This window comes from Bombus bifarius, unplaced genomic scaffold, assembly GCF_011952205.1.
Source record: "Bombus bifarius isolate JDL3187 unplaced genomic scaffold, Bbif_JDL3187 scf7180000008019, whole genome shotgun sequence".
In the NCBI taxonomy this organism is placed as follows: domain Eukaryota; kingdom Metazoa; phylum Arthropoda; class Insecta; order Hymenoptera; family Apidae; genus Bombus; species Bombus bifarius.
In genome coordinates this window covers 24,021-45,925 of record NW_022884392.1, presented here as the reverse complement: position 1 = coordinate 45,925, position 21,905 = coordinate 24,021, and the positions used below count along the sequence as shown (strand labels likewise).

Below are 21,905 nucleotides of genomic sequence, written 5' to 3'. Positions count from 1 at the left end.
GGTGGTATGTATCGCGACTTAAGTAATGCAGCCCGGGCTCCGGTAACCCGTTCGGTCTGTGAGCGTATCGCGGCGCGTAAGAAGCGTAATATGCTTAAAAAGAAGGGTATGACGTCACGAGGAGGTGGCACGCGGCGCGTGCCGTCGGATGGGGTACGGCTGGTACGAGTTATCGTGGCTCGTGGAACAGAGACAAGAGACAAGCTGAGGAGTGTAACCGGTGCAATGTTGGAACGAAGGGAGGTAGAGCAGAAAAGCATGCGAAGGAGCCCGAAGAAGGAGTAGGACGAAGACATAACGACATTGGCGAGAGGTGAGGAAGCAGAGCGAGAGAAGGGAGGGCGGGAGAGAAGACAGGCGCCCCGAGGAGTCTCCACGACAGACAAGCAGGCAAGCAAGCAAGCAGGCAAGCAAAGCGGGCAAGAAGTCCGCACGAGTGGCTGGGGTGTCGTACAGGGGCTACGGTGGTGGGGGTGGGCGCGTGCAGCCGGCCTGCAGCTGCCTCTTTTACCATCCTCTTCCCCTCACGGTCCCTCGCCCAAATTCCCCGTACCCCTCTAGAGTTCCACACGTAGTGCCACGGGCGCAGCCGCTACCCACCACCCCTCTAGTTGGCCAACCCCTCCCGCCGGGGGCCCGGCGGGACCACAATTATAAGTAGGGGTGCTCCCGGCTTACTACCTCCAGTCGAGGGTTGCACGCCGTGGTGTAGACGCGGATACATAGTCCGTCGTTCCAGAACTTAAAGCGCACGCGTGTTCGCGCAAAGTAGAAGAGCGTTTTTAGTTGAAAGAAAGACGGACTATAGTTTACTACGCTTTATCTCCTAAGGATATCTTCTGTTCTGTCGTGTCCTAGGAGCGACAGAGATAGAAAATCAAACGAGGAAAAGAGGCGGGCGCGCGCAGACACTATATAGTCAACACGATTCGGCAAAATTCCTATACAGTCATCGTGTACACGAAACAAACCGAGATCGGACTCGCCATCTGTCGATCACGCGCTGCCAGTGTTTCGTGAGCCAGACGATGCTTATAGTGCTTCCCGAAGTGACCACAGTGTGGCGCTAGTGTTGCCTGTTAGTGGCGCGGAAACACGTTCGACGATACACACAGAGCTTTTCTAGTGGAAGTTACAACCGTACATATATATCCACACGGTGTGTATACCGAGAGAACGGAAAAAGGATAGGGATACATTTGACTGAACAGAGAGTGAGATCAAGCTGTACTCGTATACCGACATACGTACGCACACGATCGAACAGTACTTTCACAAAGGAAAATACGGGCTTACTGGCACCGGTACCGCGGGCTAAGGGGCGCATCTCTGGATCCAGTAGTAGCTCAGCTGCGGAGTAGTGCCTTTCGTGCCGGTTCTCTCTATAGTGTGTAACTTCTCCTGCTTTCCCCTTCCCCTTAACCCTACGAAAACTCTTCCCCTCTGTCGGTGTGCGAAGGCAAAAGCACATTGACTCTCCCGTTCGTCTTTGACTCGTCACACACGACGAGGGTATCCTCGCTCCACCTCCACCTTCGCCTCTCCACCACTACCCTTCTCTTCTTCCTCCTACTCTTTCCTCCATCACCACCACCACCATCGCCGACATCACTTCTCCTCTCGTGCTACTCTTGCCGGCGGTCTCCGAGGGAATATTCCTCACGGTTCGTCGACGGCCAGTCAGTGCGCGACTCGTCGTTGTTGCGACGGTTGGCGAGGAGGAGAGTGTGGTATTCGTGCCTTTTCGTGGAAAATTATGCTCGTGGCGGATCGTCGTGCTCCTCGTCGACGTAGTGGCTCGTGCGCCGCGAACGAACGCTCAACACGAGCGTAGTTGTGGAATTTTTAACATCGATCGAAGAGCTGACGGAAATAGAAAAAAAAAAGAATTAATAGAAATCGTCGAGTACACGATCTGTCTATTATATAGATACATACGCATATAAAGGCAAAGAAAGAATCTGGGGAGATATTGAAATCATCAGAAAGAGAGAGGCGTCGCCCGAAGGATCGCAAACCACCAGTGTGTTTTTCATAGATCCTACGCGCAAGAGTATTTATCCTGTACCCTGTCGGACGAAGCTGTTCTACGACTCTCGGCGTCCCACGGATAATGGAATAAAGTGTGTCACACAGTGTTCAGTGATCGCGCGTGATTTTCTTATAATTCTCGCGGCAACCGTGAATACCTCTTTGCCATCGGATATACATAAATATAAATAAATATATACCAGTATCAATTTTTTTCTGAGTGTATTATACAGTGTGCTACAGACCAGCAGAAGTGACCGCGCGAGTCATTCGCGAGTTCCCTTCGTTCCGACGACTTTATTTTTTTTTCCTTTCGCTACATCTTTCCGTGAAATAGAAACCGGTCAAAGTTTTCACATCTATCGAAACGAGGATTACCTATATCGACATCTTGACGAAATCGATCAACGAAAAAACGGAAAAAATAGTGTGTGTTGGAAGGATACAGTAGCTTGTACCTCGTACGGTACAGTGGCTATGCAGCCTCGCGAAATTACGGCGAGCAGGTAACGCCGACGAGCACACCACAGCACCACGGTCCACGCACCTCCGCCGAGGACGCACCGGCGGCGTGTAAACATCAAAGGAAACAACCACCAAACATGTGGACCACGATGCTCGTGTGGACGATCGCCGTCGTGCTTCTGCCAGCACCCCGAGCGGTAAGTTTAATCTTTTATTCTTTTCTCTCTTCTTCGTCGATCTCGCAGTTTACGATCGATTCTGTTACTTGAAATTTAGAAAGAAGGAAGTTTTGGAAATATTCCCTGAAAAGAGAAGAAGTTTATTTAGGCGCGAAGTGTGAAATTGGTCAAAATTTAAATACCGCCATTCCTTTCTCTTTTTCGCATTGTTCGAGAAAGATGGTCGGCGGTTTCGTGGAAATATTTCTGTTTATTTTTAGAGGCGTCCGTAGGTTGCTGTATAACGCGTTGCAAAACTCTTTTTTAAACGCACGCCGAAGTGTTTTACAACCGTCTCCTTCCGAAATATCTCGTACCTCCACATTCCGGCCTCGGAATTGTTCCTTCCGAACAATTCTCGAAACTGCAATTCTGTTGCGTGTCACATATCAATGTAACAAAGTCGAATGATAGTTCGCCGAAATTTGGATGGAGAAAAATGATCAGGATACATTAGCTTCTATTTCGCCGGCTCTTTTATCGGAGGTTGTCTTATGGTCCATCAATCATTGCTTCGGTCGATTTCATAGGAGTATTGCTTAACGCGTAATCGCCGCGCCACCTTTATATAAAACTTGTAAAATGAGTAAGATCGATCGATAACATATCTTAATATTAAAACTACCAAAATAGTCAAAATGTCATTTTTAGCGTTGATGCTTAATTTAAAAAAAAGCAACATTAGAGTAACCGAAATATATAATTTACAATACTTTGTATGTATTTTATAGATTTATAACGGTCAACATCTTTTATTATATATTTTTTCATACTCTATTTGACTGTGTTGGTACAGGTTCCATATTCCGGATCGTATGCGTGAATAGTTCTAATGTTAATGAAATCGAAAGGTATCGTAAAATATCGACATGCAATACTCTGGATGAAGGAATAAAGTGGTATATACGAATGAACGAATTATTTTGTCAACGGATCTAATCCGTGTCGCGTGTTGTCAAACGGAACGGAGAGGGAGATATACGTTTGTCAACTCTGAGACACATCGTAAGCGACCTTCGTCGTCGTCGATGAATGGCGCGATGTTTTGGTTCGGAATCCAAGAGACGTTCCCGTCTGTCAAACCGGTCGTAAGCTCTCTGTTGGTATTTATGGTAAAAACGATGACACGCCATCGATGGGTGCGTTCAGAATAGAAGCTCGTCTCTATATATTTACCATCTCATTTTGGTGTTTGTGCGCGCGCGCCACTGATACGTTCTCCCGCGTCTAATTAAGTACTTGCGTAAGTGCGATCGCGGCTTATATTTATCCAGTCGACCGCTATATCTGTAAATGTGTATAAGGTTCGATCGAGCTGCAGAATGCTTTCCAATTTTAACTCACCTTCAATCTGTCTTTTCCTTCAGTCGTCCTTTTTCTCTTGTGGAAATATTCAATTTTATAAACTCAACGTAACAACGTATTTATAATACAACTTCATGGTTGCGTGTATAATAGTTTCGTTTCTTTTTCACGCACTAGTCACCACGAGTTCCAAGTGTATTCTTCCTGGGAGAGATGTTTTTTTTTCACTCTTTGCCTTTCCCTCTTTCTCGCGTAGTTCTTTGCTTGTCCCTCCCTCTAACGTCGTCCATCTTTTTCTTTCTCTGTCGGTCACATTTCCAAACCATCCGTCGAAAGAGGAGAAAACCAGTGGCAACAGAATTCGCCGGCATACAACTCTAAATCTGGATCCACTCTTTTAGAAGTGTCTAGCTTCTGTTCGTCTGCTCTCCTTGCGTCTCGTTCCACGACAGTACCCCGTCGCGTCTTACTCTCTTTTCAATAATTTCTTTCCGACCTTCGCTGCGGGCGAACCTTTGAAAATACGCGAAAGCAATCTATCATCATCTTCAAACTGGTAAAATCGAGAAATATCGAAATACGTAGTACAATGCGACGTGGGATCACGGGTGCTTAAAGGGTTCCTCTAGAAAATTGTTTAGTGACGAAATAACGCCGGTTGTATCCGTAAATAGTCGGTGGCGGCCATTCTCGTTCCGAGAATAGCGCTCCAGCGCGCCAAAAATGAGAATTCCTCATCGAGGATCGTGGTGAACCGCCTGTGTGTACGCGTTACCTCTAACCTGCTGTGTTTTACGATTCGCAATGAGAAACGTTCGCGAGGGAATATGTATTTCTTTCGTTCGATCGCGAAATCTCGTACCCGTGTATATTTTTTCTCGTTCCGGTCTTACAACTCATAAAACGCCATCTATATTCCCAGTCCGCCTCGCGAAAAGCGTGTGGAACGATCGTTTTAACGTAAACGCGATAAAAATGTCAGTCCTTTATGTTTATTTTCTCACTTGCTGACAAAAGAAAGGTGAAGGAATGTCGGTGTCACCGAGTACGAAATTCGAAGATCGCAACGGGCGTATAATGGACGCGCAGGACGGATCGTAAAACGATCCGCAGGCTCGATAGTAAGGTTAGTGCGCTCCTCTCGTTCACGCGAGACACGATATATGTATAGTTTTGCTAGGCTATACAATGTCTCGTGGGAAGGCTTTCTCGGTTGTCTGCTGATGACTCTGTGTGTGCACTTGCGCACCTGCGCGCGTATGTATGTGCGTGTTCACATAGCCGTAGGCCATTGTCCACAGTGGTCAAGAACTTTTGCTATCCGAACGACGACAAAGGACAGGGTAGAACCGGAGAAATATTGACACATCGGCTCTGTTTACACTGGATACTCTGTCGCCGAAGAAAAACCATTCCGCCCAGATTGCTCTCTGATTCACCGATCTTAACCTCTACATGTGTTTACGCCTCTCGCTAAAAGTCTTCATAGAGTGACATTGTAGGTTAGCGGACATTTTGTTACAAAGTAGCCATTGGTGGTTTTCGATCGATTTAAGCTTTTATATATGTGTTTGACGAAATACAGAAATCCTCCAGATATCTCTGGTTACATATGCAGTCGTTCCTACTCTACTCGACACATCGGGATTCGTAACGAATTTCTCGTGACTTTAGTTTAACGCGACGAGGAACAGCGGTCGGTAGCATACGTTAATACGTTTACGACTGCTTTCAGAACGCTTTCTTTTTTTCTCTTTGCATGAAAACGCCCCTCGTGTTCCACGATCGTCGAAGCTCGGCAGCACGCGTGGCGAAATGTCCATCTGCGCCTCTACCCGTCTTCTTTTCCCTCTTTTCTTACCAGCGGTTTCTCGCTCGCGTCTTGTCAAGCGAAAAAAAGCACTTTTTGCTGGGTCACTCGCGCGGATATCTCTGCTCCTCCTGGGAGACGTGCAGCACAGAAGATGAACGCGTGCGCAAAAACGAGCTTACACACGTGCTGCCCCGGCGGCGGGTTCGGTCGTTGGGCACGAGACGACCCCCGACGTGGAGTGTGTTGGCCAAGTTTGTTTGTCGCGTGTTGCGAGCAAGCTCTGAGGATTCCTTGGTTCTCTTGTATATTCTTCTGTCGTTGCCGTCAGTTCGTGGAAACGAATCGGCGTAGAGCATATAAATTCGAGTTAAAGCCCTGTTTAGATGAAGGACGCGACATCGTTTCAATTTCGTAGCGATAATGTTCAATTTAGTAGATCTATATTTCTAAAGATACGAACAGACGGTGCGAGGCAGACACACGAGGCTACTTCAAGGCGAGCCAACGATTGTTGGTTTTTTGACGAAGTCAGAAGTGCCTCATTTGCTTGTCTCGTATGACGTTAGAATACGCGAGGCAAAGAACTACGATGAGTAGTGAAGAGATGCGAGATATATTTGATCTCACCAAAAAACCGGTAATTATTGGTTCATCACACGGTAGTCTCGTCGTGAGACAGCAGGTATACGTACACTTTGCGCGGCAGCCTCGCACTGTCTGTACAGTTACAGAGTTGCTAAATCACACAGCGTCCGCAGGATGAAATTACGACGACATTGTGCCACTTAACCGCATTGAACTAAAGACGGAATCACGAAATGTTTGCCTTTTGAATCTTTGTAATCTAGTGGCGCTAGTGTACAGTTGGAATAAATCGGTGCAGCGAGAAGTATTTCGAGATTCATTAATTGGAATTAAATGACAATTGATACGCAAGAGAGACGCACTTAGGATAAGAATATCAGTAATTTGTTTCTTTAATGGAATTTTTATTGAACGAAATCCAATTTGTTTCCAGGTAAACGCCTCCGGGGTGTTCGAGTTGAGACTGAAGTCATTCGTGAACGAGTACGGAAAAGACAGTCTGGGCAAGTGCTGTTCAGGCAGCACTTCCAAGACCGGCGAGTGCTCAGGCGTTTGTAAAACCAGGTTCAGGGTCTGCTTGAAACAATATCAAGTAAAGATCGACACGACGACGCCGTGCACATACGGCGACGTCGTCACACCCGTTTTGGGCGAGAACATCGTTAATCTCAGCCCCAACGTCGCCATGCCAAGCTTCACCAATCCCATCAGATTTCCATTCGAGTTCACGTGGCCGGTAAGTGTCAATCTTTCGAAATATTAATCCTAATCTTAGCTCAATTGATAAGATAGATCGGTAAGGCTAGGTTACCCTCAATGGTAAAACATATTTATTGGTCATATGCATAAAATGCCGCTAAACAATTTACGATTACCCACATCGAAAATATCGTCATCGGTAGAACTGTAGAACAGATAGATGAAATACTGGTCGGTGTTCTTTGCCTCCGCTCCTCTGCGTTTTTGCAACTGGATGGCATTAACATATCGCGTGCGTCGCATAGAACGCGAAAAATCGTCGGTAATGTAAGCGGAACTGAAAAGTGCGACGCGTAACAAATCGAACAAAAAGTCAATTCATTATGAAAATCATCGAGCACGATCGTGTTTTTCTCACGTTCGTACGAGAATCGTCTATTAGATAAACGTTTCCCGCTCGCTACAAAGACTTCATTTCCAACAACAATCTTCCTCAACGATCGTGATTGTTCGTTTCTTCTTTTTTTTCTGCAGACACGTCACGCTAGGTAGAAAAAGGGAAGAGACTATTATAGAGGGTTTTAACGTCAGCGATCAGTGCGTGTTGTGGCGTCTTTCAGGTACAGTTAGTCGATTCTATGTTGTAACGTTGCTTCCTCGATCTCTGACGAGGAGAAACGACACCGCTACGACCGCGGCTTATAACTTTGATCCTTGTCTTAAAAAATGAACGCGCGCGAGAAATTAAGATCTCGTCGTTGACTGAAACACGAAAGGGACATGCGCGAGTTAAAAAATCTCTCGTTGTATCAGGCTGATCTTTAACTCCTATCTTTCCACATTCTGGGTAAATTAGCTGTGGCGCGAATTAACGTAGTAACCAGGTTAATTGATATTTTTATATCCTATAAAGTGATTTAAAAGTAGCGTTAATTTCAACTTTCGACACTTAGCCAAAAAATTATTAACAATCTTAAATTTTCAAGATTTTCAGTCATCTTGTCTTTTGTATCACCCTGTACAGCAGAAGTAACATACCGTTGATATACGTTACACAGTTAGCGACATTATTAGTTGTCTTATCTCTACTTGTTTTCCGACGGTACAATACCGACAGTAGAACCATTCGAAGGGGTCGTAAAGGTTGTCTTTAACCACACGCTTTTTGTTCTTCTTCTGCCGCTTCCGTCAGGGTATCGATAAGGGAAAATTGAAAAGTAAATTGGCTGATTAGCTGTCGCCTCAATTACCTCGTTCTTTAAAAGTAGACTGCTTTCCATTCTTGAAACACGAAATAAAATTGCGTAAAAATCTCACGAACATACCGCACCTGCCCATCGCACGCGTAACCGGTCGCCTCGAGTAATTAACCTCGTGGCGAAAAAATGAAACGAACCAAGAGAAAAAGAAGAATTTGTGTAAGCAGAGGAAAAATTACAGCCCCCCTTGTCCTCTTCCTACTTTCTCGCGGTCGCGACGAAAGAAAGGCAGGTCGATCAGCATTAAAAACGAACATTTCGTGGCACGGTGCGCGCGTGCACGCACAGCCGCGCGCCACGGTGCGACGAGGATGACCAAACGAATGGCAGATGGTGCGAGAACCGACAGTGCGAGCGAGACGGACGATGGCACTTGTCTCTCCCTCCTGCTGTTGCTGCTATTACTTGCTTGTTGTTGCTTCAGTAATTCCTGGCATTGGCAGAAACGGTCGATTTTTTGAAATTATAAAATAATTACAAATCGATGATATACAATTTAGATAAAAAAGCTTAATGGAAAAATATAACCAATATTTGTCGCACTTCTATTTAATTTTTTAGACGTATTAATTTTAGAGAGAAATAAATTCCGCGGTAGTAAAACTGTCATACTTGTATTCGCAGTTATGAAAAACTTACAAGAACTTTTGACAAAATTAACGTGCTGAAGTAGACATATGATTACATCTTATTTATCTTCATCATACCTCTTTAATTATTATTTCTGTATAATATATTTAAGTACGTCTAGAGATCAGTAATTCCAGTGATAATCTACAATTTCTTTTTGCATTTCCCGTATTATTAGCTATGTATATTTGTCTCGTGTATACACGGTTTCGATGACACGTAGATAAGATACAAGATGTATCCCAGACTATGGTCGCAACATAAAATTATAATAATACAAATTCGTGGAAAAAAGGTAGCGATTGGTATGTTTTTATTCGGTTGTGCAGCAGTATCGTGAAGAAACTAGAATGCCATCAAGTTCAAACACCTTCGTTACATAAAGCGACACGTTGACGAGGCGGTGCATCACAAGCGTATTCGCTCGTTAACGCGTGCCATCGAGTAGCGTGTCTACGCCAATGTTTGCCCACCATCCCTGGTATACATCAGTTCTCTCGTTGCTGTTCGCGTACTTCTGCCTATGAGACGCACTGCAGGGCCACTGGCAGATGGCTAGGCCTTTTGTGCTTCTACACTTCCCTCGTAATCTCTCTTTCGTTCTCTCTCGCACCGTTTATACCCTGTCCTTGTTGTCTTGGAAGCTCTCTCGCGGGCAGAGTTAAATTTACTAACCCATATGGCGCCCCTCGCGCCACCTCTGCGCCAGTTCTCGTTCTCACTTCAAAAATTCGCCTTGCTCGTTCCTTTTCCTCGCTTTTCGTCGTATTTCAAACCGCTTTCTGCATCGTCTTTCACTTTTTTCTTTCACAACAGCCGTGTACGTATTTATTTATCTTCCAGAATCTTTCTACCTCTTCTGCCACTGATTTCCATTCGAAATTTGTCTACCGCGTCGTTTAACCTGCTGCTCTCTGTCTCCATCCTTTACCCCCACTATTTTCCAACAGTGGTATCGACCGATATTGCAAGCTATAAAGCGGCAAAAGGCTGTCGGTTGTAAGACAGGAACTCTTCTCGACGACGAGGAAGAAAAAAAACAGCGACGTTCTCGGAAGAGAGGCTGGCCGAAATCCTGTGTGTAGAAGCAACCTTTGAATCGGCACGGTAGTCTGTCTCTTCTTATATGTGGCGGCGGACGACGTCAGGGAAAAGGAATAGACGCCGTACGTGTAATCGCTATTTGGAGTGTCGGATTTATTTTCGTTGCGCCGGTGCGTGAGAATGGGTTTCCGTCTGGTAAAAAAAGAAGACAAGGACTCTAGCCAACAATAATCGTGAATTATTATATCCTATGTAATAATAATCTACGACTGTACCGATTATCGATGAAAAATCATATACCGTATAAAGACTAAACATTTAATTGGAAAATAGTTAACACCGTAGATGTAGCGAGCGGGAAACCTTTGCAGGTTTAAACGAATGGTCAATGAAGAATCGTACACTTCCACGTTAAGACGAAGCATTTAGTGCTATGAAAGTAGTTAACAGCGTATCTTCTTCGAGCGGGAAATCCTTCGAAGTTTGAACGCACGGGTGGATCGACGTGCCGGAAACGCGCTAATTACAGGCACTGCCGGGAGTCGCGGTGCGTAGACGCAAAAGCAACAATGCATCATTAATAACGGTTAGCTGAGTGGCGTGGATAGACGAGCTTCTTTCGTTCGAAGACAGAACGAAAAGAGGAGGTGAAATAAATAAGTGTGCCTTTCCTTCGTGATTTTCCACGCCGGATTCATTCGCGAATTCCTTTCTTAATTATCCTCTGTCGGTCGATCACGAGATAAAAGGAAAAGACGGGTAAGCCTGGTGTTACCGAAAGTTGGCCAGGAAATAGCGAGGAAGAGGTTGGTTGCGCAAGCGTGTTTGTCTGAGGCACGCGTGTCTACCGTTAATTAAGAGGCTGGAAAAGACAGAAGAGGCCCCGAGCTTGATACACGTAATCGTAACCTTCGTCTGGTTGCATCAAGATCGAGAGTCGCTCTCTTCCCGCTTCTTTCTGTCGCCGTCCTTCTCGGGTTAATTGCTTTACGTTACACACTGCGTTGCAAGTCTTATTAAAACAGCGCCGGCTCGCGACAGTACAACCACTGTGCGGAATCCTCGAGGAATTCGCTTCGTTCCGTGCATTTCTCTATGTACTCGGTCTTCTTTAATATTTGCCTACATATATTTCATCTTAATTGTCACGAGTCTCTTAATTCTACACGGACACTTCCTTTTCGTTAACGTTCTTTCCCGTAATATTAATATTGTTATTCCAACGTATTTCGTTTCCTATTCTTTCGTAGTTTAACTATATAATTTAGCGTTTTAGCGGATTTCTATCGATAATTTTTCGTCACCGCGGGTAACGTAATCCTCGTTGTCGCTCGTAGCCGGACAGAGGACTCGGACAAAGATGATCGGGTCGGTTCAAAGAATCATTAAAAAAATTCCTTTCTTTCCCTTATCCTTCCTGTGTGTCCGCGGTCCACAAAGCAAGCGAGGGCTCTCGCGTATCGTACATACTCGAGGATCGTGGGTACCAACCGGCGGAGGACGTGGAGCGCAGAAAGAAAGGGAGAGAAGGACGAATGAAAGGCTCCCGCCGCGCGACCGACAGAGACGGCCAAGGATAGAGAGGAGCATAAAGGTGGCGCACACATACAAACATAGGTATATACACGTAAAGCAGCCGCGCGGAAGGTGGGGAAATGACGAAGAGAAGGTGGGGCCGAAAGAGACAGAGAATCGTGGTCCCACGGCCGAAAAGGCTGCGTGATTCGCGTCCCAGACGAAGGAACAAGCGGAGAAGGGCGTCGGATGAATGGCTGACTCGGGTGTACGCCGATACGCGGCATCCACGACGTGAAACGTTTAGCATAAATTACGTCTTAGAGACGGGGAGAGGACGCGACGTGGACTCGGACGCCAGCTGACCGGTACTCTACCCGAGTCAGCTCCACGATGCTCGGATACCGCGGCTTTTTTCTCTTATATCGCTCCGCGAGATAGGTACACCAGAGGGATTCGATGAAAGTTTCGCAATTGTAAATACCGGTGATTTCTCGAGTCAACCGAGAAACTGTCGATTCATCGTTTATGGTACCGTCAAAGAATATCGATAAAGAATAGATAAAGAATATTAATTCTGAGATATTATAGTAACAAGCCTCTCACGTTTATTTTAAAAGCTTGGTAGCACTTGTTTGGATCATGTACATATGTCTTTGAATAACTTCTGGTATGGCATTTAGGCTTTACCTTTGTTCATTTTCATTGCCACAGTGTGCAGTTTTCTGGAATAATGTTCATGGATTTGTACTGTATTCGCAGGATTAATAAAGGATAGTGTACCTATATTAAAAAGGTATATTTCTGGTAGGAAGGTCGTGTTTATTAAATTCATCCATTTGTAAGCTCAGTCATATGGTAGATGTTTGGCACATTTCTGTTTTCCTTCTGATATGACGCAAGACACGATGATAGAGATGATGAAGTTCGACGCCAGCAGATCAAACGAAGAAACGACTGCGATGCAAACTTATTCGCTAGGGCTAGCAAGAGATTTCAAGCTGTAGAGTATCTTTAGAACCACCCGCGATTGACCTCTTTTCTACCTCGTCGCTTCCTTTCTTTCTCTATTTGCACGCCGCATATGTAATATGATCGTTTCGTGTATCTTTCGGATCGATATATATATATATATATCGACGAACGACAATACTTCAAATCTGAGCGAGAGCCGAATGGCGGAAAAACGCGTGGCAGGTGGCGCCTCGAGGCGGCCATTGTGTTCCGATCGTGGGAAAGTCGGCTGCTAATTAACCGTCAAAATCTAATTAGCAGAATAACTAATTAGAGCGTTACGTCGGCTAACGATTACAAACGCGCTTGAACTTATCTACAAATAGCTTACTAAGAGGCGGAGGCACGGTTACTCGAAGCGTGTCGCGGATGATGATGAAGAAGCGGTCTTTCGCTACTTAGCTGGTCGTCTTTTGCTTCTTTTACCTCTCTTGCGTCTTCGTCTTTCTTACGGCATCAGTGACTTCTTTTAGAAGGATGCTGAAAGAGCTGAACGAGAGAAGCGAGGAAGAGTGCCCTCCGTAATAATGGTAAAATGGCTTTCTGCCCGGGGGCCATCTTTTTTTGCCGGTTCGTGCACGCTGCTGGTACCGGAAAGAAAGAGAGAGTGTGTGTATATGGGCCACAAGCGTTTCTAACTTCACTCTGGTTGCGACTCGGAATAGAGAGACACGTAAACAGGTACCCACATATGTTTCTGCCTCATTCTGAAGGTACGACACGTGGTCATCGAGCAGGTACACCATCAGCTGATAGACCTGCTGTTTAAGCTTATTAACATGTCCCATGGAACGCGCGATCTGTTTACGTGGATTCGTTTCATTCCAGCCTGCTTTTCTGGCCCATTTCACTTCTTGCCGGTACATTAACAGGATCTTTTCCCCTTATAACAAGATCGCACGACCAGTTGTATACACTTCGAACGCGCTACTGTTCTTTTTTCTGCTCGTTTTTCTTTTGTTTCTACTCGTGTTTTTTTTTTTTTTTTTTGTCACTAGAAACTCCTCCAATTTGGTTCAGGGTGATCGTAAAACAAAAAAAAAAGAAAAAATAAAAATCACGCTTATAGATCGAGCGTTTTTGCAACTGCGCTTATATTTTTTGTCAAGTATCTTTATTTTATCTGTTTTTTACTTGGCAGACTCTATCCCGCCTGGGACATTTGTTTCTATACCAGTGTATTTACGAGAATAGATTGTATCTTCATCTCTCAGTTCTAGCTTCTAGCACGTTTCACTTTTTGCTCTTCTCGATGTTTTTCCTCCTCCTCTAGTTCTATATCTTCGTTCATCTCGCGATGGTTTCCATCCGCGAGACGCGCTGAATGCATAATTCTGAACGCGACACCAACAGAGGAATCGAGTTTATGTTTGTGTTTCGATGCAATAAATCCGCGACCGATGCGATTCTATTGACCAGACGCATCGATCGCAGGAAATTCCGCTGAATAATTGAATAGATTGCGCGGGAAATAGAAACTCGGCGAACGGGTAATATCGCCGCGGTCGCTCAGTGAAATATCCATTAACAGAAGAACGCTCGCGCGAGTTAAAGAGGGACTGTGAAAGCGTGACTTTTGTTCGCATTACTCAAAACGAGGAAAGGAACGAATAAAATTATTCGGTTGGTGTAATAATTCAGTGTAACGAGTAGCGATTAAATGCACGCTCCTGTGTTCGCCTTTAAACTACTTCGACATAGTCAGCGGGGGGAGCGGAGACGTATCGTTTCCATTCGTCGATAAAAAAGGACTCGCGGAAATTGTTTCGTACTTTTGTCGACCGGTCAACGTTACGGGCTACGTAACGCGTTTAAAAAACTTCATATGCACGTTCGAGTGGGCGTGTCAATGTACTTTTCATAGGTCGTGAGCGCCTATAGGAGGCATAGCTTAAAGGCGAAGAGTCGACGCTGGCGTCGTCGCTCGTTATCCTCGGTTTCCTCTTCCTCCTTTCGACGAAGAATGGAGGCCACGAAAATTTCTCCATGCGGAAATGCCACGCTTGTCGAGCGCGAGACCACACGCTCGTCTACGCGCGCGAGACATTAAAGCGTGAATGGTTAAAAATAGAACCGCTAGGACGACCGGCTTTCTGCGATAGCTCGTTCGATGTTTTTCTCTTACACTATGCCCTTTTTATAACAACCCTTACCTAATCGATGCTTCGTCAATTAACGTTTTAACAGGCGAACTCGAGCGAACTTATCATTTGGATATGGCATTTTTGTCTTGAAACAGATTTCTCTTCGAAAAGTGTGTTAACAGGTAAATATTGGCATGAGAATGTTTATCATAAGAACTTCATTTCGCCTCCCTAGCATTTGCATATTATTATCAGGCATTAAAAGCCTTTATGATTATTTAAAAAAAAGAACACAAAGTTAGTGCAACCGGTTGTAAAGATCTAGTTCGTAGCAAGGATAATCGCGCGTTTTCCCAGGAGACGACGAAAAGTCGTAGCCGACTTCCGGCTCCCTTTTCCACTATGAATCATGCTGCAACAGCAACAGTCTCAGCCTCGATACTGAATCACCGGTCGCATCTATATGCGATCGTGTACACGTTCAGGCTACCTGTTTCTTCTTTCTCGTTCGCCGCGACCGTTTTCCGCGATGATTAATATACGTGCATATATGTACATATATGCAGCGCGACGAGATTGCAACGCTTGCGCACACTGCGTGGCGAAACTGTGCCCGCGTACGTACGAAAGAAGGACGGATGACCGAACGAGAGGAGCGCTAGACGAGGTTATTTCATCGGGACGAAGAAATAGAGAAAGAAGCCAGGGGCTAGGTATTAGGAGTAAAAGAAGTGGCTAGATGTAGTCTCGATAGTGCGAAACGAGGAAAGAACATTCTTTTTTTTTTTTTTCGAGCGAATTGAACGGGGAAAGACGAATTACAGAGTAGAAAGAAAGGAGTCGACGTGATGGCGAGTTGTTAGAGCGAGGAAGAACGAGACGAAAGAGGAGCACGAGCAGGAGAGTCGTGTGGAGCGGAGAGAGAGAGGCGAGAGAAGGTGGAGGTATGCTGCGCAGCCGTGGGAACCAACTGCCGCGAGTGAGCGAACCTCTGTCTTTCTTTCTCTGCCTTAAGCCGGTTTCTTCGCGTTCTCTCTCCTTCACGATCGCCTCGTCCATTCTATCCTCGTTTCTCTGTCTGTCGAACACGGAACGAGCAGAGGCTGTTTCTCTTCCTTTTCATCATTCAGGTTCCTCTTCTGTGTGTGTATATATGTATATATATATCCAGAAAAGGAATATATGACGGTGTCTCTTTTGCAGTGCCTCTTTTCCTTCCTTTTCCTTTTCTCACTTTCAACGTTACCTTACTGCTTACGGTGCACTTTTTTGCGTCTATCTTCTTTCTTTTCTCTCTTTCCTTGTTTCTTTTTCACACAATGTATGCGTATATATATGTATATATATATATATAAATATATTCATATATGTACTTGTACATATACATTTACGTACATGATGTATATGTATGTGGAAGTTCCTTTCTTTCTCTTTCTTTTCCCATATCTTTCTTCTCATTCCTTTTCATTCAAATCTTCGGTCTCTCTCTCTCTCTCTCTTCTTCCTATCTCCTTGTCCCTCTTTTGCTCATCTTTATATCTCGTTCCGCCGTGGCAGAACTGCTAACCGGCCACTGAACACACCCAACACATTGTTCTTAGGATGCCTACGCGAGGCTTTTTCAGGTTTTTGTCGGCTTAATTCCGATCCCCGTAATAAATTAGCGGCCGATCACGGTGGCATTTGTCTCCTCGACAATTTATTTCCTTCCCCCCGCGGCTCGGCCCCCCCTCGATTCACCGCCTCCGCGGACCGTTCGTTCCATCGTTCCTTCTTTCTGGCCTCCATTGCGCCTCGCTTTCGTCCTTGCCGCGAGAGAAAAGGGCGGTCTGCCTCTTTCAGCTTTCCTTCTCTTTTCAGACATCTACACCTTCCGTTCCATCCTCTCACCCTTTCCACCTTTTCCCTCCTGTTTTATCCCCATCGTGCTTTTCTTCTCTCTTCCATTCCTTTTTTTTTTCATCGTTCCATCTCTGTTTCTCTGTGAACGAATGCGCCCCATCTCGAAGGTTCAACAGAGGACTAAGGTATACCGCGGAATTCACGCTGGAACTTTCTAACGTGTACACGCATGTGACATACCTGCGGCCCCTCTGCCTTTTCGTTCTTTTCCCGGTGACAAATTGCCTCGTGATTTTACGGGATATATATCGGGCAAAGAAATCGCCGCGGCCTTTTTTCCTACGTTGCCTGGTATTCCAGGGACTTTTGTCTACGATTTTTTGATTAAAGACCCGAAAGTGACGAAATTCTAAATGTTCGTTCTTAGCAGATCTCTATATGTAGTGTGTATATGAGTTCTGTCGAAACACTCGCCTGTTATGGTATATACATATTATTATTATATTACGAATGTGTTGCAATGCTAAGCATTCAACTTGCAATTATATCTTGCAATTCTCTTGTAAGAGAATTCGGTTATGAGTGTAAGTGAGTAAAAGCTAGATCTGTTTCAGTCGATTAATATTAGTCGTTTGTTAGCTAAGGAAGGTTTCAAACATTACATTTTACAAATCCTGGCAAAATATCAAACGGTATATCACTTGCCTGCAGAGGTTTATCTCGCATTACCTACTGGGATCTCTCAACATATCAAATATTCATAGAAATGAAACCTACCCTCGATACGCAAACGTAGTTCAGTTTCACATTTAATTATCCAATCTGCATCTATCACGCCATCGAGGCATGATTCATTAGCAATTGCAGCAAAACAGTCCCCGCACAGCGGAGTATCGCGTTTCGAGCAACGATCAAAAAGGTGTACACCCACGCGCCCGACGTACAAATCACCCATTCGTCAGGTGCTATCACGAATCATGGAAAAACCGGGTTAAATCGTTCTGTTTAACCTGCAGGGAAAAAGAGGCCGGGCCCGGCAGTGGGAGAGAGAAAGATAGGTGTAGGGATACACGCAAAGCGGATTTCTCACACGAGCGATGCTCGACTCGACTTACTACGCGCCAGGTCATCGGGGATCTCTGAATAATGAAATTGTTCCCAGTGCTCGCGGCACGTCCGAGTTGCCGGCTCGTTTACGCGAACAGGAACGGCAACGATGATGACAGAGAGGCCGGATATAAACATTTATTATTCACGGTGCGGCAACGACTAACGAGGTCGTGTGTAATACCAGCCGCTCCTCGACCATCTCTCTCTCTCTCTCTCTCTCTCTCTCTCTCTGTCTCGATAGTCTCTTGTCTGACTGTGTCAGGTACACACGCAGGCCGATACAGAACCATGTGTGTGGATGTGTACATACGCGTGCGTGTGACGTTAATAATTAAACGTCGCATTATCACTGCATGTACACGTACGGAGCACCGCGTGTACGGCACGTACTTATTACACAATAATGTGCCGCCGCGCCGGTGGACGAACGACAGCGGCGTGCACACGATGCGTGTGCACGAGTGCGTGTGTCGCCGCGGCGTGGGCCGTACGCTCGTCCATAGGGAGTATCGTTGCTGGATTTATGGTCGTGCGAGCGATTCGACGCCTACACCGGTGCCTTTCGCGCCCGGATTTCTACGTGCGAAATCGTTCGATTCGCGTTTGCTTCGTTAACCGTTTTCTTCTTTTGTTAGATAATTAGGTTCGAAGTGGAAGTCAACGAAGAAGTTGATACGAAGAGCGTTATCGAAGACGTTGTCATTTTCCTTACACTAAAAATAATTCGGTAAACGATAATAAGGTATTAAAAATAGCGAATCAGGTTTAGAATACTATCGGTGTGTTTGTACTCTATACACTCGCGTCGTTTCAATGTATAATTAGAAACGAAAGAAATATGTATCCCATCGACTTGTTTATTCTCAGCTCGCTAAAGACCGACGATAAACACATTTGATAAGCGATCTCTGCGCAAGTGGAAAAATATCAGACGCAAGATCGCATAGGTGAATAACGTAAAAAACCGAGGAATTTTCCGAGTTAACAGAACCTTATCGAATTCTCCGATCGACCGAATGATCAATTACAATTACTGTTCCGTTAATACGAATCAACGTAACGATCGGGTCGTGCGCGGGAATTAATAGATCGCCGGTTGCGTGTCTGCAGAGACAAACGTAATTTCTGTTACACAATACGCGGTCGCGTGTGTGGCCCGTTCTGCATGCACATACACACAAGTGTATATGTCCACTTGTAGCCGTATATATCCATAATGGATAATGCAAACAAGAGTATAACAGGTTTCCCCGGAACGACGACGACGATGGCGACGAAAGCATTCCATTAAAACGGTCTCCAGCGCGATGTGGATCGATTATTTATTTTCGAGACCAATTAACCATCCCTCGGTAATTCTTGGTCAAACGGAGCGGACGAGCACGTGCCATCGGCGGAGAAACGCTTGTCGCATGATTTATATCCGGTTGGTCGTTATAAAAGTTAACCCTCCCCTGTTCGAAGCGCCCTCGCCCTCTTCACCCTTCTTCCTTCACGGTAATTCGAAAAGCTGCAGGGAAAGAAGGGGTTCGTCGACTCGTGTACAGAGAGGGTTGAAGGTACGCGCGGCGTAACACGCTCTGTCGCGCCTCTATCTGCCCGCAACGCATGACCTCGGCTCGAGTTCCGCCAGGTTTTTAGGCACGCTTCGCCAAAGGGACACACGCACCCTTCTAATGCGTGGCAGGTGCGCACGTGACGCGATCGGCCAGTCCGCCTCTGGAACGTTTAATTTATTGTTAATTGCGTGACGCGATGGCACGCACAGCTGCCGCGCTTTTTCGCGCCGAAACGTGGACACTTGGGCTCACCGTTCTGTGTGTCGTTCGCGTATCTTTCACTTGGCTTGCTTTTGCGATCGAATCTGTCACGTTAAGTGATTTATATCGTTGTTCAACGCTCGCGTTGAACATTTGCTAATCTCGAGCACAACGACTGGCAGAATTTATTCTAACAGGTTAAGTAGAATGCAAGCAAAACAACGTAGGCTAACATATAGTTTGTGGAGGAAATGAAGTTGTAATATTATTAATTTCGAAGAAATTGTTAGTGATCGTGAGTTCTTTGATGTAGATATACCGATCTTTACACAAAGTGACGTAGATTTAGACACGCCTGAGTCTCATTAAAAAAATATCTTGGATACATAGTACAGTTTGTTACAGACTAGTTTATTAACAATAGCATGATAGAAGTCTATTTGATGAAAATGGTCCATAAGCATCAATATCATTTCCTAATTAAAGTCTTCGCTATCCTGACCGTGTTAAGTGTTCAGTGACTTACAACCAGTGGTATAAGTAACTGTATAAGTCGATAGGGGTAGCGGTTAAGATAAGTAATAGGATTAAGCTTGGCGTCTCATCGAAGTTCACCAACCTCCTCTCTGTTCCCAGGGCACATTCTCGCTGATAGTGGAGGCTTATCACGACGCAGACAACACGACACACCACTCACCCGGTAAGTAACCTTTTCTACCCTTCTCTCTCTATCTTTCGTGATTCTCTCTTCCTATTAAGCCTTCCTGAAGACTGTATCTGGTCTCTGTAGCGTTATAGGCCCCGCGTGTGCGCCTCGTATCGGCGGCACGAGTGCGCTCGCACGCGCTTCGAATGAAAAAAAAAGAAAACGAAGAACGAAGGATGAAGCAGATGAAGAGAGGGGAAAAAAGAGGAGATGAAAGGAGAGGAATGGAGGAAGGAAGGAGCATGATATTTTAAAATTAGTTCTCTCTCTCTCTCTCTCTTTCTCTCTCTCTCTCTCTCTCTGTCTCTCTCTCTCTCTATGTATAGTTCTAAATACCGGGAAGGTTTTAGAAGGTTTGGGCATGTGCAGTCCAGCTGGATCGTGGCCCTCGATACCACGCATCGGGTTCGAACCAGCCGAGAACCCACTTCCGGCCTCTGTGCACGACACTCACCAGAGACGTAACCTCCTTGTATACTTCCTCTTCTTCTTTTACAAAACCTCCGACACTCTTTCCGTCCTCTTCTACTTCGTACGGTTTCGATACGTTCAACCTCCGGAGGGACAGGTCTCTTCCTGAGCCGCACATTTCCGCGGACAAATATCGTTGCTTTTTTCTGAATGCTGCGGTTCCAGCTCTCGTTTAACCGGTTCTCCGTTTTTTCTTTTCGAGCTTTCGGTCGGAAGTCTTGTTTGATGATTTCACTGATGAGGAGTAGTAACGCCGGCAGAAGATATAGTTTCCTTCGTTTGCGGTTGTAATAGTTCGTGATTCGAAAAGAAATCGAATCGAATGATTGTCATTTCTTAACAAATACGTATACATATATATTTCGTTCGACTCTTGGAAACTACGTTTTCAAATAAACGCGTAGCGTATCCATCTGCTACCCTACATCATTTATTGTGTCATTTTCCAACGACAGAGTAACGTGCACGTATTTTGTTTCAACATTGTTACGATCTTCGAATTCCTACATTTCAATCTCGTTCCTATTTCAACAGAAGAAAAATAACTTGAAGGACATAATAGACTAATGTAAACAAAAGATACGGTAATTCTCGTAATTCTAGCGAACATCTGCGTTCTCTTTCCCAATTTTCATCCTCTCACCGCAAATCGCAACCGCGTTGCCAACATTCTGCCGATAGTTCCAGCTGTACTCGAGTGTTTCTTCCCCTTTGTGACTGTGTCTGTTCTCGACCCATTTTCAGTTATGTTTCCTTGCTCATTACCGCGACGCGTCCACGTGCACAAAGTGGTCGGCGCTCTCTGTTGTGTCATAGCGTACGGAGAACAGGCAGAACGAGGGAAAGAGAAGCAGCCGGAGGCGCTAGTGTTTCCTTCCTGTGTAACCGTAGCACCTAGCTTCCAGCAACGCGCCACGGTAATACGAAACCCTCTGTGGACGAGGATATGGATGTATCCTATGTGTAGCCGGGTAACCCGGGGTTCTCGTCTATCGAACTCTTCTGCGCTAGCCGATATTTTGCCGAGAAACCGCGGAAGTTTTCTATTCATATTCTTTGATGTCTCGCCGAACCTTCTTGCTTTTATATATAGTAGATCATCTCGTAGCAAATTAGAACACAAATTAAGCTTTGAGAACGAGTTGTTTAATTTCAATTTTCACCCGGTATCGTTAGATCGTAAAGTAATTATATTATGTTCGAATTAAATACTCTGAGATCGAGTGATCCAAGAGATTGAGAAACCTAAATTCGTTGAAGAAGCGTATTATGTGAAAATATAGAATTCACATCTCCTCCATGTATAGAATATGAAATCTTGCTAACTGTAAAATATAGAAAGTCGAATTTTGTG

General features: G+C 45.1%; 1 protein-coding gene across 1 annotated transcript in view; it reads left to right on the top strand.

The window, feature by feature from the left end:
• The first annotated feature begins 698 nt into the window (after positions 1-698).
• Positions 699-21,905, top strand: part of LOC117207059 (neurogenic locus protein delta-like) — a 43,495-nt gene continuing 22,288 nt past the window's right edge. The window contains exons 1-3 of the mRNA XM_033446896.1: positions 699-2,693; positions 6,851-7,153; positions 20,011-20,074. Of these exons, the coding sequence (XP_033302787.1) occupies positions 2,634-2,693; positions 6,851-7,153; positions 20,011-20,074 (427 nt within the window). The 5' untranslated portion in view covers positions 699-2,633. The remainder of the gene's footprint in view (positions 2,694-6,850; positions 7,154-20,010; positions 20,075-21,905) is intronic.